At 35.9% G+C, this 13414-nt stretch overlaps 1 protein-coding gene across 10 annotated transcripts in view; it reads right to left on the bottom strand.

The window, feature by feature from the left end:
• REV1 (REV1 DNA directed polymerase) overlaps positions 1 to 13414 on the bottom strand; it is a 107604-nt gene that overhangs the window by 48947 nt on the left and 45243 nt on the right. For 7 of the 10 annotated variants that reach the window (XM_030570402.1, XM_030570437.1, XM_030570430.1 and 4 more), the window contains 5 exons: positions 10408 to 10540; positions 7611 to 7739; positions 6696 to 6850; positions 3840 to 3959; positions 784 to 1004 (listed from right to left, as the gene is read on the bottom strand). In XM_030570402.1, the coding sequence (XP_030426262.1) occupies positions 784 to 1004; positions 3840 to 3959; positions 6696 to 6850; positions 7611 to 7739; positions 10408 to 10540 (758 nt within the window). Of the gene's footprint in view, positions 1 to 783; positions 1005 to 3839; positions 3960 to 6695; positions 6851 to 7610; positions 7740 to 10407; positions 10541 to 12134; positions 12333 to 13414 lie in introns of those variants that run through there. The other 3 variants (XM_030570454.1, XM_030570444.1, XM_030570420.1) reach the window with 3 other exon arrangements.

The raw sequence follows: 13414 nt of genomic DNA, 5'->3' as shown, positions 1-13414 counted from the left end.
CTGTATGAAATTTTAGTTTTTACTGACTTCACTAGTGCTTTTTATGTAGCCTGTTGTAAAACTAGGCAAATTTCTATGTACCACCTAGAAGTCCTCTGCATACACCCAGGGACACGTGTATCCCTGGTTGAGAACCACTGCTTTAAAATGGGAGTAGATTAAGTGTTTGTGTAAACAAACCCCTAGACTGTTGTTTTGATTCTAAAATCAATGAGAAAGGCAGAGGCTCCCTCCCTCTCCAATCTGGCATTTGGTTTAAGAACCTGAATATGGATACTGAGTCTAACTTTAGGCATCCAGGTATGAAAATGTTGGCCTCAATTTTTATAATTTTCATACATATTTAATTTCTCAATCTTACCATTACACTAACTTCCTTTCTGAAGGTAATAATTATTTTAACATTGTTATAGTTAATAAAAGATTTAAAAAATGCAGTATTTTAAAAGATATAAATTGGTTAAAAATCTGCACTAGGATAGTCTAGATATGGTATTATGCATTGCCACATGGGTAACCAGAATTTGAATTTCAGTCCGGTAAATCATTCCCGGGAACAGAATGTTAGGATGAGGATGATGGATTGTCAATATGACTGCTATGATTGTGGCTGTAATAGAGTGATGTCTTTAAAAAAAACAAAACAAAAAACAAAACAACAACAACAACGATTAAATGAGGGCATTCGGAATATCTATGGGAAACAAGGAGGATCTTCTGCTGTGGGAGAAAGTCTTTCAAATATAATATTTAATCCTCCAAAACAAAAGAGTTTTAGTTTACCTGAGTAAACCTTATACCATAGTTGATCTCAGCTGAAACAGATTTTCTTTCCTTTTCTGTTCGAACAGGTCTGTCATCCAAACCACGACAGAATCTGTAGAGCATCTGTCCTGTTTTTGGACCAAATTCCTTCTGGAGTTTTGACATAGTAAGATATTGTAGGTCTCCACAGGTTTTAATTCCCAAAGATGCCAACTTGGATTCCATTGACCTACCAACTCCTAACAAGAGAATAAGTAATTTTGATCTGTTAAGTCTATACCATCCAGATAAAGTTCATTATTTTTAAAGCACTACCATTCTCTTTTGATCTTGAAATGCCTGGTATCCAGTTCAAATTTTAAGGACGATAGGTGGAAAAAGCACATTGGATGCATTACAATTGACCAGCAAATTTTATATTATGTACAGTATTTGTTTAGTCTGACTGAATTTTAGTTAAGGGCCTAATTTTGCAGTTACTGCTGTCTATGCTTGTTCCAGTGTAAAGATTTGCTAACCTGTGCATGCAGGACATTGCTTTTAACTTGCAGCCCCCTGGATAATGACTGTGTCTTCTATACTTTGTACAACAACTGAGCAAAAGGTCAGTATTAAGACTGTAGACTGATTAATACACTTTATCAATTCAAAATAGTTCAAAAACAAAACAAGTCAGATATATTTGCAACTGTACACAAGTGTTTGCACCTAAAAGGAAACCAGTAAAAATTCCAGCTATTTTCAATTGCTACTTGGTTGGAAACATGTTATTTCAGAGAGGAAAAATGGCTCAAAATATGAGTGAGGTGAGTTACGAACCATCTGAAAATTATAAGTATCCTAGTGTGTTAATTTTTAGTGAAATTACTGATTTATAAAAAAGTAATAATTGACAAAGTAATCAGAACTTATGCATTTACACTACTATAAATGGCTAAAGTTAAAATATTCTCACAATCAGATTCCATCTTTTAGGATCTCCATTTTACAATTTAAATGATGTACTGACACTGAAAACACTCCAGAAAACACTAAATGCAAGTGACATCAGAAAATTTTAAAGGACTTTTAAATTAAGCATACTACATTATACTATAGAAAATTAAATGTAATTAGACAAAAATGGATAGATAGGACAGGTTAGATGAAGAGGCCAAACTGAAAAAAGTTATGTATCAAGAAAAAAAATAAAAATAAAAATCAAGCTTCTAAAACCTAATCGCCTGTAGGCAATCTATAGTGAGCCATAGTCAGAAGTGAAATTGACAAATTAAGTATTAATCTAGTTTTAGCATTGTATATTGAGGAACCAGGGCCACCCGGGGCACGGGGGAGGGGGCAAGTGGGGCAATTTGTCCCAGGCCCCACAGGGGCCCCCACAAGAGTTTTTCGGGGCCCCTGGAGCGGAGTCCTTCACTTGCTCTGGTGGCCCTGGAATACTCTCGAGGGGCCTGGGCCCCCAGAGATTCTTCCGCTATGGGTCTTGGGTGGCGGGGGGTCCTTCCGCCCCAGGGAATTACCACTGAAGCAGGACCTGCCACCAAAGTGTCGGGTCCCACTTCAGCAGCAGGGGCCCCCCACCACGCGTCTTCGGGGCACTTCAGCAGCAGGTCCCGCCGCCGAATTGCCGCCGAAGTGGGGGCCCCCCCGCCGCCAAAGACCCCAGGCCCCCTGAATTCTCTGGGCGACCCTGTGAGGAACACATGGATAATGATGCTATTTTCAAATATTTTATACATCTATTACAATATCTTTCTGTTTTGTTTCCTTATATGAAATAAATCTACATTAGCGTTGGAATACATTCCTAAAACAGATGTGCATACAGTTTGAGCAAGATTAAGTACCCATTTACGCTCTGTATTTCAGTTATCCTTTATTAATTTCAGGGTCTTACCTTTCAAACTGTGTCAGGTGCATACACTATAAAGGTAACATGCTATCCTGTTACATACAAGAAAGCACTTTGGCTTACAATTGCATAAATACAGTTGCCACAATTGAGCGAATTTCTACTATTCTTCCATGACACAATCCACACAGATTCCTGTACCTCAAGTTTAGTGCTACACTAAACAATTAGAGACCTTTACATACAATAATTCAATGAAAAACAATGTTGTCAGTCCTACTTCTATGTCCATTATGGCTAGATAGTGTACACAGAAGTGTTAAGGTGTTTTAGTCCTATTGTAGTTTCCTTTTCCACTGTATTCTCCACACATTATTCCATTTTGCATTGGCTAATTTCAAGGAATACTTCCTTCTTTCAACTCAAGGATGCCCAATTTTCCAGTATCTCTTCTTCTACACTCCACTCACTGACTTCTTACTTCTCCACCTTCCTTGTCCTTCTCTAACCCTTCTCTTACTGGGAATTTCCTAATACCAACAAGTTTTAAGAAAACCATCCATCTTTTTACTCCTTTTCCTCTCCCATTTTTCATCCTTATTAACTCCCTTTTTCTGGTACTTTTCCAAACTTCAAAATTCTGCCAGTGCATACCTGCTTCTAAAAAAAATATTCCCTAGATCCTGACACCACCTGCAATACGATTTTCAACCATTCATAACAGAGCCAACTAACCAGTTGGACAAGCACACTATACTAAAACTTTTTCGTTACATTCCTAACAGGAACTACCCATGTAGTCATGTACTCAGCATGAATTCTGCTGGAGATGTCACACCCACAAATTAGCAGTGCAAAAATATTCAGGCTGCCTGAAATACTAAACTGAGCCCATCCCTTGCCAACTCACCATACTGTATGGCTTTGTAAGGTCTTTAATAAGGAATTTATTCTTAAAGAAGATACAAAGAAAAAATGTAAAATGACAAGAGAAATGAGAAGGAGCACTCCACTATTCAGCAGATAATCCTAAACATGAAATATCTTCATTTTGCAGATTAGATAACCTTAAATAATGGCCAACTTCTTTTACGTGAAATTTGGGAAAATAATTTGACCCTTGATTGACGGGACACCATTTTGCAGCATATAGCAAATTCTAACGTCAGCCTGAAACATCCCTGTAAAAGGAGGACATCAATAATTCAATTAAAATATGTACCTGGAAGATTGCTAACTAGCTGACCTCTAATAAAATCATCCACTTCCTCAGGTTTTAAGTGATACTGTCCATCTGGTTTTGCTTTGCGAGTTGCCATTCTGGCCAGCAGAATATTGGAGCCTGAAAAAGTGAAAAAATAATTAAAGGATGCCTATGCTGATTTCTGCCATCACAAATAGCATTTTATTAGTCAGAGGATGAGGAGAAAGGTGCAGAGAGGTATAGCCACATTTTAATCTCTCTCCAAATACTGCTTTGGATTTTTTGTTTAGTATTTACTTGTTCCTGCAGTCCATGCTTCCATTTTGGTAATTGGTAGGATCTGAGGGAAAAGGGATATTTTTGCAACACTAACTTGTACTTGCTAAATTATAATAAAAAACACTCACTACAAAATACTGTAAGTCTCCAGTGAATGTTCTATACATGTAGAAATAGACATAGGAGCTATCAAAATTGTTAAAAAGTAAAATTACAGCATCTTTGTACTGTAGGATCAGTGATACACAGACTGAAGCTCATGAGACACAAGTGACTCTTTAATGCATCTCCTGTGGTTCTTTGCAGCATACGTTATTAAAACAGTGATTTAATTATTTATCAACCAATCAGGATGCTTTTAATATGTAATTAACCAACGGTAGGTAGTTATTTTGCTGTGAGAATTATATAATATATGAAACAATGAATTCTCACTACTGTGGCTCTTTTGGATAATGGTGTTCACTAATTTGGCCCCTGAGGTCTGACTATCACTGCTGTAGATCATTCTAAAAAAAGATGTTGCACTCAAGTATATAATAAACTATCATACTAAAAAGTGAATTATATGATAGAAATGGGTATTTCTCAGCCCCGTTACCTGCTAAAAAAGAATAAAATTCCATTAGTTTTACCATTAGAATGCCTAATAAAATCAGAATTAGGGGGAAATTTGGCACACTTTCCGAATTTTTTTCTGCTTACAGGTTTCTTAATGTCCAACCAGCTACCACTCCAATAAGGTGCATTAGCATGTCTCATTCTGTGATATCATTGCTACCAAAAAGAACCTGCTGTAGCATAGGGCAAACTACAAAAGGTTAGGTAAATGCCACCATTTACAATGTGTTGTTCTCGATCTCTCCTGTCCCCCAAGGGTTATATTATTTAACATCTTTTTGGTAAATAATGATGGTAATGCAGACATCATGGGCATCATGCTAGGAATTATAATTTATGATACAATCAATAAAGGATTCCATGTCCAATATTCCTTTTTCCTTTGGTGTCCCATCCTCTGCCTGTAATACGTCACTTCAGATTTCCACCATTCCACCTCTCTTAGGTATATGGCTCCCATTACTGTAGTATCTAAGTGACTCACAATCTTTACTGTATGCATCCTCACAGCATTATGTGAAGTGGGAAATACTACTATACTCATTTCACAAGATGGGGAACCGAAGCACAGAAAAACTAAGGCCTAGTCTACATACATTCACAGGTTTAAATTTAATTGGCTTAGATAAAATGGCTTAGTTAAGTCAGTGAAAGCTCTGTCTGCATGGATGCTCTTATTTCAATCTAACTTAAATCTGTTCCCAACTGACTTAACCAAAACAAAAAACAAACAAAAAAAAGACGACATTTATATATCAGAGATAAGAGCATTCAAACACACCTATATCAGAAATAAGAGTGTCCAACATAGGAGTTTGCACAGCTTGAGCTATATAATCAGTTTAAATTCACACTTCGATTATATTGCTGCAATCTTCCCAAAGAGACAATGCCAAAATTACTTGCTCAAGGTCTCAAAGTATGTGGCAGAGTAAAGGACTGAACCCTAGTCTCTTTCAAGTCACAGGTTTGTGTCTTAGCCATTGGGCCACATGTCCTTTGTTCCAATCATCTTATCCTGGTCTAAGTTTGAAGTCTTTGTACTGTTTCCCATCATATGAAGTTTTTGAAAACCACTGGATACACAGTAATTGCAGACTGGTCTCTTTTAAAAAGAATTTGATATATATTTATTACTGGAACAAACATTTGACTGAAGGAATTTGGTTCTTTCAACCAATACAAAACTGAAATCAAAGTATAAAAGGTATGCTCAGAAATTGTATTATTTTAAAACAAAGAATAAGCACAATAAATAAAGCTATAAACGGTTCCAAATATGTCTCAAGGCAAGGCATGACAAACAGGAATCTGGAGAATTTTATTTAAAGTTAATAACAATGAGTAAGAGATAATGGGAGAAGTTTACCTCCAAAGAGCTACAATAATGGATTTCAACTTAAATCTGAAATGAATTTTAATTGTCTCAAAATATTTATTCCCAGATTCTCATTTTGATAATATGATTATGAACAGAGAGAAAAGGGGAGAGAGAGGGAGACAAGGAAAAAGAAAAAGCAAGCATGGAAAATTTTCAAAAGATGTGAATTCATATACTGTACCTCCTACAAAACTGACTACCTCTACTTTTAGTGAACATGTTTCATGACCTATACCAAGTCATGCCACCCTACAGCCCTTTATTACTTTTTCTTTTTATTCAGGATGGTGACTGAATAGGTTTTATCCTGCTTTCATCTGTCAATCTTAATATTTATTTTAAAATGAACACAAAGTGTCCCAGAAGTGAAATTATACCACACCGTCAGTACTAAAAAGGGAGCTGGTAGCAACTCCTAAAGTTAGGTTGCTTAACATTTTCCATCAAGGAATTTTTTTTTAATACGTTTATTTTAATGGCAATGTTTTGTGTATTTCATGAAAACTGACCATTTTAGAAGTCCCTTATGTAATTTTGATATACCCAAGGATGGCAAGTGACACTTGTAAGTAAATACGAAATAAAGTACTAACCCATCCCAACAGAGGCAGCACATTTAGTCTGGTCTTTGATTTCGGTGCGGATAGCACTTGCAAATTCATCAGGAGTCAGTCTGGTTTCTGCAAGGATTTCAGTGATATCTACTAGCGCTTCATCACAACTGACTGCTTCGATGTTATGAGTATAGCTAACAACACAAAGTAAAGGAGGTGAAACAGCAGCAACAGCTCACCATCTGTTAAAACAAATATGTAGCAAGTAAAGTCTTCCTTTTGTGGTGGTATTTCCCTATTTTTTTATTCTCTTTATCCCACACAACTTAGTTAAGCATTTAAAAATATTAATATAGCAAGTTATGGCAGCACTACTGTCTAGGACTAATTTCAGTATGCATCATGCTTTTAAAAGATTAGTTGGAGAAGGAAAGTTAAATATTTTATTCTTCACCTAAAAAATAACTGACGCCTTTTCCCCCCACACACACATAGTCAAATGAAATAAAGAAGTAAAATTTTCTTTAAATTTATTCCACAAAAATTCAGTTCTTGAAAATGTGTGCCTAAAGAAATGTTGGTGTCTTGGAAGGACAGCAGCACATACCAAACTTTCTAACTGAAAGCCACAGTCTTCTCCTACTGAAGTCAGTGGAAGTTTTGACACTGACTTTAACAGGAGACAGACTTTGATCATTTTGCAGGATTTGACCTCAAGATACAGAGCAGCACAGGAGAAAATCTCACTCTCCATTATCCAGTCAAGATAAAAAGTTACTATAAAAGTAAGATCTGAGATGGGAATGGTTTGGAAGGGGGTGGTGAGGGAGAGGAATGGGGATAACAGACCATGAAGATGAAAATCCTGGACCACATAATGGCATTTGGGAATGTGGCAACTGAAAACATGCTTGATCGCTGCCAAAGATTACACAAATACATAATGCACTTTACCTGGCCAGTGTCTCATACACTGTCTGTGTAACTTCTTTGTATGCATGGAAGTCATATGGAACTGCTTGAAGTCTTGGACATAGCTGTTTTGCTTGGCCAAAAAACATTCCATTCTTTACCCCAACTTGTCTAAAAACAAGTAAAAACAAGTAAGTTACATAGATCTGCCCTTTGCAAAAAAAAAAAAAAAAGCCACAAAATTTCAGATATGTACAAGATGAAATGTTTGTAAAGCACTACCTAGCACAATGAGTTTCCAGCCCATACCCAGGGCTCCTAGATGCCACAGTAATACAGATACATACTAATAATAATATTCAGACTTTCCCATACCACTACTCCAGACAAAGAACAGATATACAGGAGTTTTCTGCACCCATGTAAATAGTCTAACTGATGCAAAAAGTGACTTGCACGACAGTAATTAAATTCAATAATTGTAAGATTTTGTGCTATGTGTCTCAAACAAGGAACAAAGGCGGGGCTATTGGGAATATACACAATAACTTATTTTAAAATTAAATATATATGTATTTTAGACAGGGCTTGCCATCTCCTGATCCGAGCTATGACAGAACATGCACTATGCAGAACAGTACAACTCTGCTCGAGCATGGAGAAGGAAGGTGGATCAATGTGGTTTATTTTATTATAATGGCACAATTTTGTAAAGTTATATATTGAACTATAAAATCAATTAACTCTTTGCAAAACCAAGCCATAAAAAGAAAAAAAAAAGCAGCTCATGTGCCCTAAAATACTCTATCCATGGTTCCATGGTGATAATAAATGCAAAGCATTATTTGCACTAGAAACCAACTAGGGATGTTGATTACTCGCAGTTAACTCATGCAATTAACTCAAAAAAAATTAATCGTGATTAATTGCACAGTTAAACAATAGAATATCAATTTAAAATTTATTAAATATTTTGGATGTTTTCTACGTTTTCAAATATACTGATTTCAATTACAACACAGAATACAAAGTGTACAGTGCTCCTTTTATATTAATTTTTATTACAAATATTTGCACTGTAAAAATTCACCTTATACAAGTACTGTTGTGCAATCTCTTTCTCATGAAAATGTAACTTCCAAATGTAGATTTTTTTTGTTACATAACTGTATTCAAAAACAAAACAATGTAAAACTTTAGAGCACACAAGTCCACTCAGTTCGACTTCTTGTTCAGCCAACCACAAAGACAAATAAGTTTGTTTACATTTCTGGGAGATAATGCTGCCTGCTTCTTATTTACGTCACCTGAAAGCGAGAACAGGCATTTTTGTAGCCAGCATTGCAAGGTATTTACATGCCAAATACGCTAAACATTCGTATGCCCCTTCATGCTTCGGTCACCATTTCAGAGGACATGCTTCCATGCTGATGATGCTCGTTTAATGCCTTTTTTTTTTTTTTTTTTTTTAAAAGATTTGTGACTGAACTCCTTAGGGGAGAACTGTATGTCCTCTGCTCTGTTTTAACTGCATTCTGCCACACATTTCATGTTTTAGCAGTCTCGGATGAGGACCCTGCACGTTGTTTGTTTTAAGAACACTTTCACTGCAGATTTGACAAAACATAAAGGTGGTACCAATGTGAGATTTCTAAAGATAGCTACAGCACCTGACCCATGATTTAAGAATCTGAAGTGCCTTCCAATCGTTGGATCATTATCGAGCAGAACCAGTCATTGGCATGAATGCATGTCCTCTGGAATGGTGGTTGAAGCATGAAGGGAAATATGATTTTTTAGAACATATGGCACGTAAATATCTTGCAGCGCCAGCTACAACAGGGCCATGCAAATGCATGTTCTCACTTTCAAGTGACGTTGAAAACAAGAAGCGGGCAGCATTATCTTCTGCAAATGTAAACCAACTTGTTTGTCTGCGTGACTGGCTGAACAAGAAGCAGGACAGAGTGGACATGTGGGCTCTAAAGTTTTGCATTTTATTTTTGAATGCTTTTTTTGTACATAATTCTACATTTGTGAGTTCAGCTTTCAGGATAAAGAGATTGCTCTACAGTACATGTATTAGGTTAATTGAAAAATACTATTTCTTTTTTTTTTTTACAGTGAAAATATTTGTAATAAAAATAATATAAAGTGAGCACTGTACACTTTCTGTTGTGTTGTAATTGAAATCAATATATTAGAAAATGTAGAAAATATCCAAAAATATTTAAATAAATGGTATTCTATTGCTATTTAACAGTGTGATTAATCTGGATTAATTTTGTTAATCACTTGAGAGCCCTAAAATCAATTATACATCTTTGGGACTATAACTAAAACAAGTTATTGTAGACACTGGATGTTCTCCTCTTCACTAAGCTATCTGTGGAATTCAGCACAAAATTTGTGGAAAAAGTACCATTAGATTTAGTGATCATAAGTGATCAGGATTTTAATTTTATGCCTCATCTGAGCCTGACCTCCAATAGTACGTTCCTAATGCCATGAAAAAACACTGGTTCAGTTTCAGAGAGAAGGATGTCACTGATTAAACCAACAATATCACTGTGTATGGAACCTCGGATTTTCTTCAGTGGCGTTGGCCCAACTGAAATATGCTTAACCAATGAGAACTGATCAGATCACAGCTTGAAACATGGTATTAAAGTAAAACGGGAGGGCAAACACATTTTGCTGGTACCTAGCATAATTTATTTAAATGTAATTTCTGAAACAAAGACTAAGTGTTCTATTTTGGGGTGAATTTATCGCCTGTTATCTGTGAGCATTGTATGACAGAACTTTACAATCAACATGACAAATAATTTCTACCTACCTGGCTTCATAACTACAAGATGCAATTTCAGCCATTGACAAACCAGAGATATCCAAGTCAGCTCCATTCATCTCAGTAGAATCCGGATTCTCCCCGACTGATGAGTCCAGTTTATCAGGAATTCTGTTTTCTGCTTGGAAAATAATATTTTATATTTTGTTCTTACATTATTGTCTTAATGGTTCAAAAGACTTATTTAATTCACAAATAATCAATGGATTACAATTGAATTTTTTTCAGCAGTTTCTGTGCTCATATTTCTTCACAATACATTGGTTCACATCGTCCAATAACTGATTAGGTCAACAAAGAACTTACCCATATATTAACACCCATCTATGGGGTTGATCTCTGGAGGACAGTAAAATATGATGCTACTGAAGAATAACTATACTTTCTTTTTTTCCCACATTATCCGAGACCAACTTGTAGATGGCTAGTGGCCAATAAAATTCAGACTATGATAATACTGTGAGTTGAAAGAGCCGTTACTACCCTTAACGTGGTTGTAAAAAAAGATTTAATTGCCAAACTACTGAGGTTTCTTTTAGCTACAACCTATAAACTAAATGCAAGACACTCAGAGCTTATCAACCATTTGTCTGAACAAAGAACATCATATTTATACCCATTTTAAAAAAAATACAATACACAATTTCATCGTGTAATGCAATTCTACAGCTCAGCCTCCTTGTAACCTAGTACTGACATCTCTACTTTCTAGTAATTACTTAATCTAAACATCAAGTAACTTAATTTAGACACTTCAAATCAGAATTTTAAAAGTTAAATGAAATATCAAGAATATTTTCAGATCAGGAAATAAGCAAAACATGTATACTGGATACTTATATGTCCTTCACAACTTTCAGCTTCATTGTTAAATTCATAAACAAAGTTTCAGTTACTGGCCCCTGATGATTCTCTTACTGGGATTCAAAAGCACTTGATTTAGAATATCATTCTAAACTTCCACTGGACCAAAATGATGCAACACTAAATAAATACTCCAACCTTAGACTATTAAAGAAAAGGATGAGACAGATCTTTAGCTAATTCTATAAAACTTACTTTGAATGAGCTAAGGCAAAAAGACTTAAGAATCATTCAAGCCAACTGAATACTACACACATATGCAGAAATGAATGGTAGAGAGATACAGCAAGTTGGGATAAAGTAAAGCATTCTCTATTCTATTCTGTTCAGATTCTTATTCTCTGCACATCAACATGGTATCTAAGTATCTCTAGATAAGCACACTGACTCTTAATTGTAGGTCAGCCAGAAAAATTGAGTAGCTGCAAAAAACCCAAAGCTCTTAAATCAAATCAAGAACTGAACTCTAAATGGTGAAATCTCAAAAGGACAAAAAAGCTACTGCTGCTTTAAAGGAAAAGTATAATACACAACTTAGATTTGGTTTTCATTATTGCAGTCTATTTAATACAATACACCTTTGTAATATAATACAACATACAAGTTATAGCTGCACAGTGCCACACTGCCCAATAATACTGCATGGCAATAAGAGCTTACAGATAAACATTTTTAATTTGAAAAGAAGTATGTTGCTATCTCCACATAAAGGTGGTTATCGGACCAAAGAAAGTGTAATGGGGGGCAGAATCTGACTCATGTGGGCATCTGCCTTTTTATAGAATTTCTGCTAGTTTGTCTTTTTATTTCTGAAAAATTTGTTCTAACGTTTGATGGGCTCATTAAGTTACCTAAGATGTTGGAAGTTGCAAATTTATGAAGAACAAAACTGTGGCCCAAAAAAGATAAGAATGACAAGAACAACGTATTTAGTCTGTGCCTTCCTGTGCCCTGGCCTGAGATGTTGTTGTCATCTTGTCTATCTTCACTGGGCTCGCCGACCTTTTCCACAGCGTAGCAGAGCAGATTCCCCAATGAGCTGATGGAGTCACTTCATGTGAAATTCCGGGCAATGCAGAACACATTGTCCTCACTGGAAGGCAAGGTAGAGAATCTCTCATCAAAAGCTGGGAAACTAGACAAGTGCATGGTGAATGTGGAGCAACAAATGGAGAAATCAGAGGCCAGGCCCCCAAGTCTGTGAAAAAGAAATCGCTGAGAATAAATCTGTGAGTAATATGTAGTTAAAACTGCTGCTCTTTAGAATGAAAATTGGAGATACTGGAGTGGAGGGAAAGAAAGACAAAAAACATCCATGTCTTGGACATCCTGGCTAGGAAAAGAGAGACCCCAACCTCTGAATTGTGTGGACACACTAATTCCTTAGTTTTCGGACATGAATGTTAAAGAAGATATCAGAGTATAATTTCTATCACTCAAGAAGCTGCTCCAAAATGGACATATAGGGTGAGAAAGACAACAAATTTTAAAAATTTAAAGGTTATATAGTTTTGGATGAATCCAAAAAAAGAAAAAAAAAGTATTCCATAAACGATCCAAGATTCTATGGTTCCTAGATATTTGTCCAGCAATCAAGACCAAAAAGCAGGAACCAGTATCACTGAAGAAGCAATTTGCAAAAGCAGTAGTTGAAGCTGCAGGAATCTGTACCTGGTCAAACTAAGTGAATCATAGATTTATGTATTTATTTTTTTCAATTTGGAACATTATTTTTAATAAGCAAGTTCTGGAGAAGGAAAGATCAGAGAACAGTTTGGACAGCATGAGGCATCAAACAAATGAAGTTTGCTCTATACGGAGACTCCGTGTAAAAATGAATTTAAATAAAAAGAATACTCAGGTCCAATTTTCTTCTCATTTACACAAGTATATCCCCAACAGGTTGCACATGTTTAACAGAGCACAGTTTGGCCTTTTGGGTTTTTGATATCTTTAGAAAATAGATTTGTTTGTTTCACATGATCCCATGTGCCTACTGGACCATATTTACATGCAGTGCACAGCATAATTTGTTCCTGCTGTGAAGTGCTTCATGTACACTATCTAGGATGTAGCAAAGTTAGAGTGGCCTATGCAATTCACAGTACCACCTTTTCAATTAATGCTACAA

The sequence above is a fragment of the Gopherus evgoodei genome, chromosome 1, assembly GCF_007399415.2.
Source record: "Gopherus evgoodei ecotype Sinaloan lineage chromosome 1, rGopEvg1_v1.p, whole genome shotgun sequence".
Taxonomy (NCBI): domain Eukaryota; kingdom Metazoa; phylum Chordata; order Testudines; family Testudinidae; genus Gopherus; species Gopherus evgoodei.
Note: the sequence above shows the minus strand (reverse complement) of the source record. Positions and strands in the feature narration are given on the sequence as shown.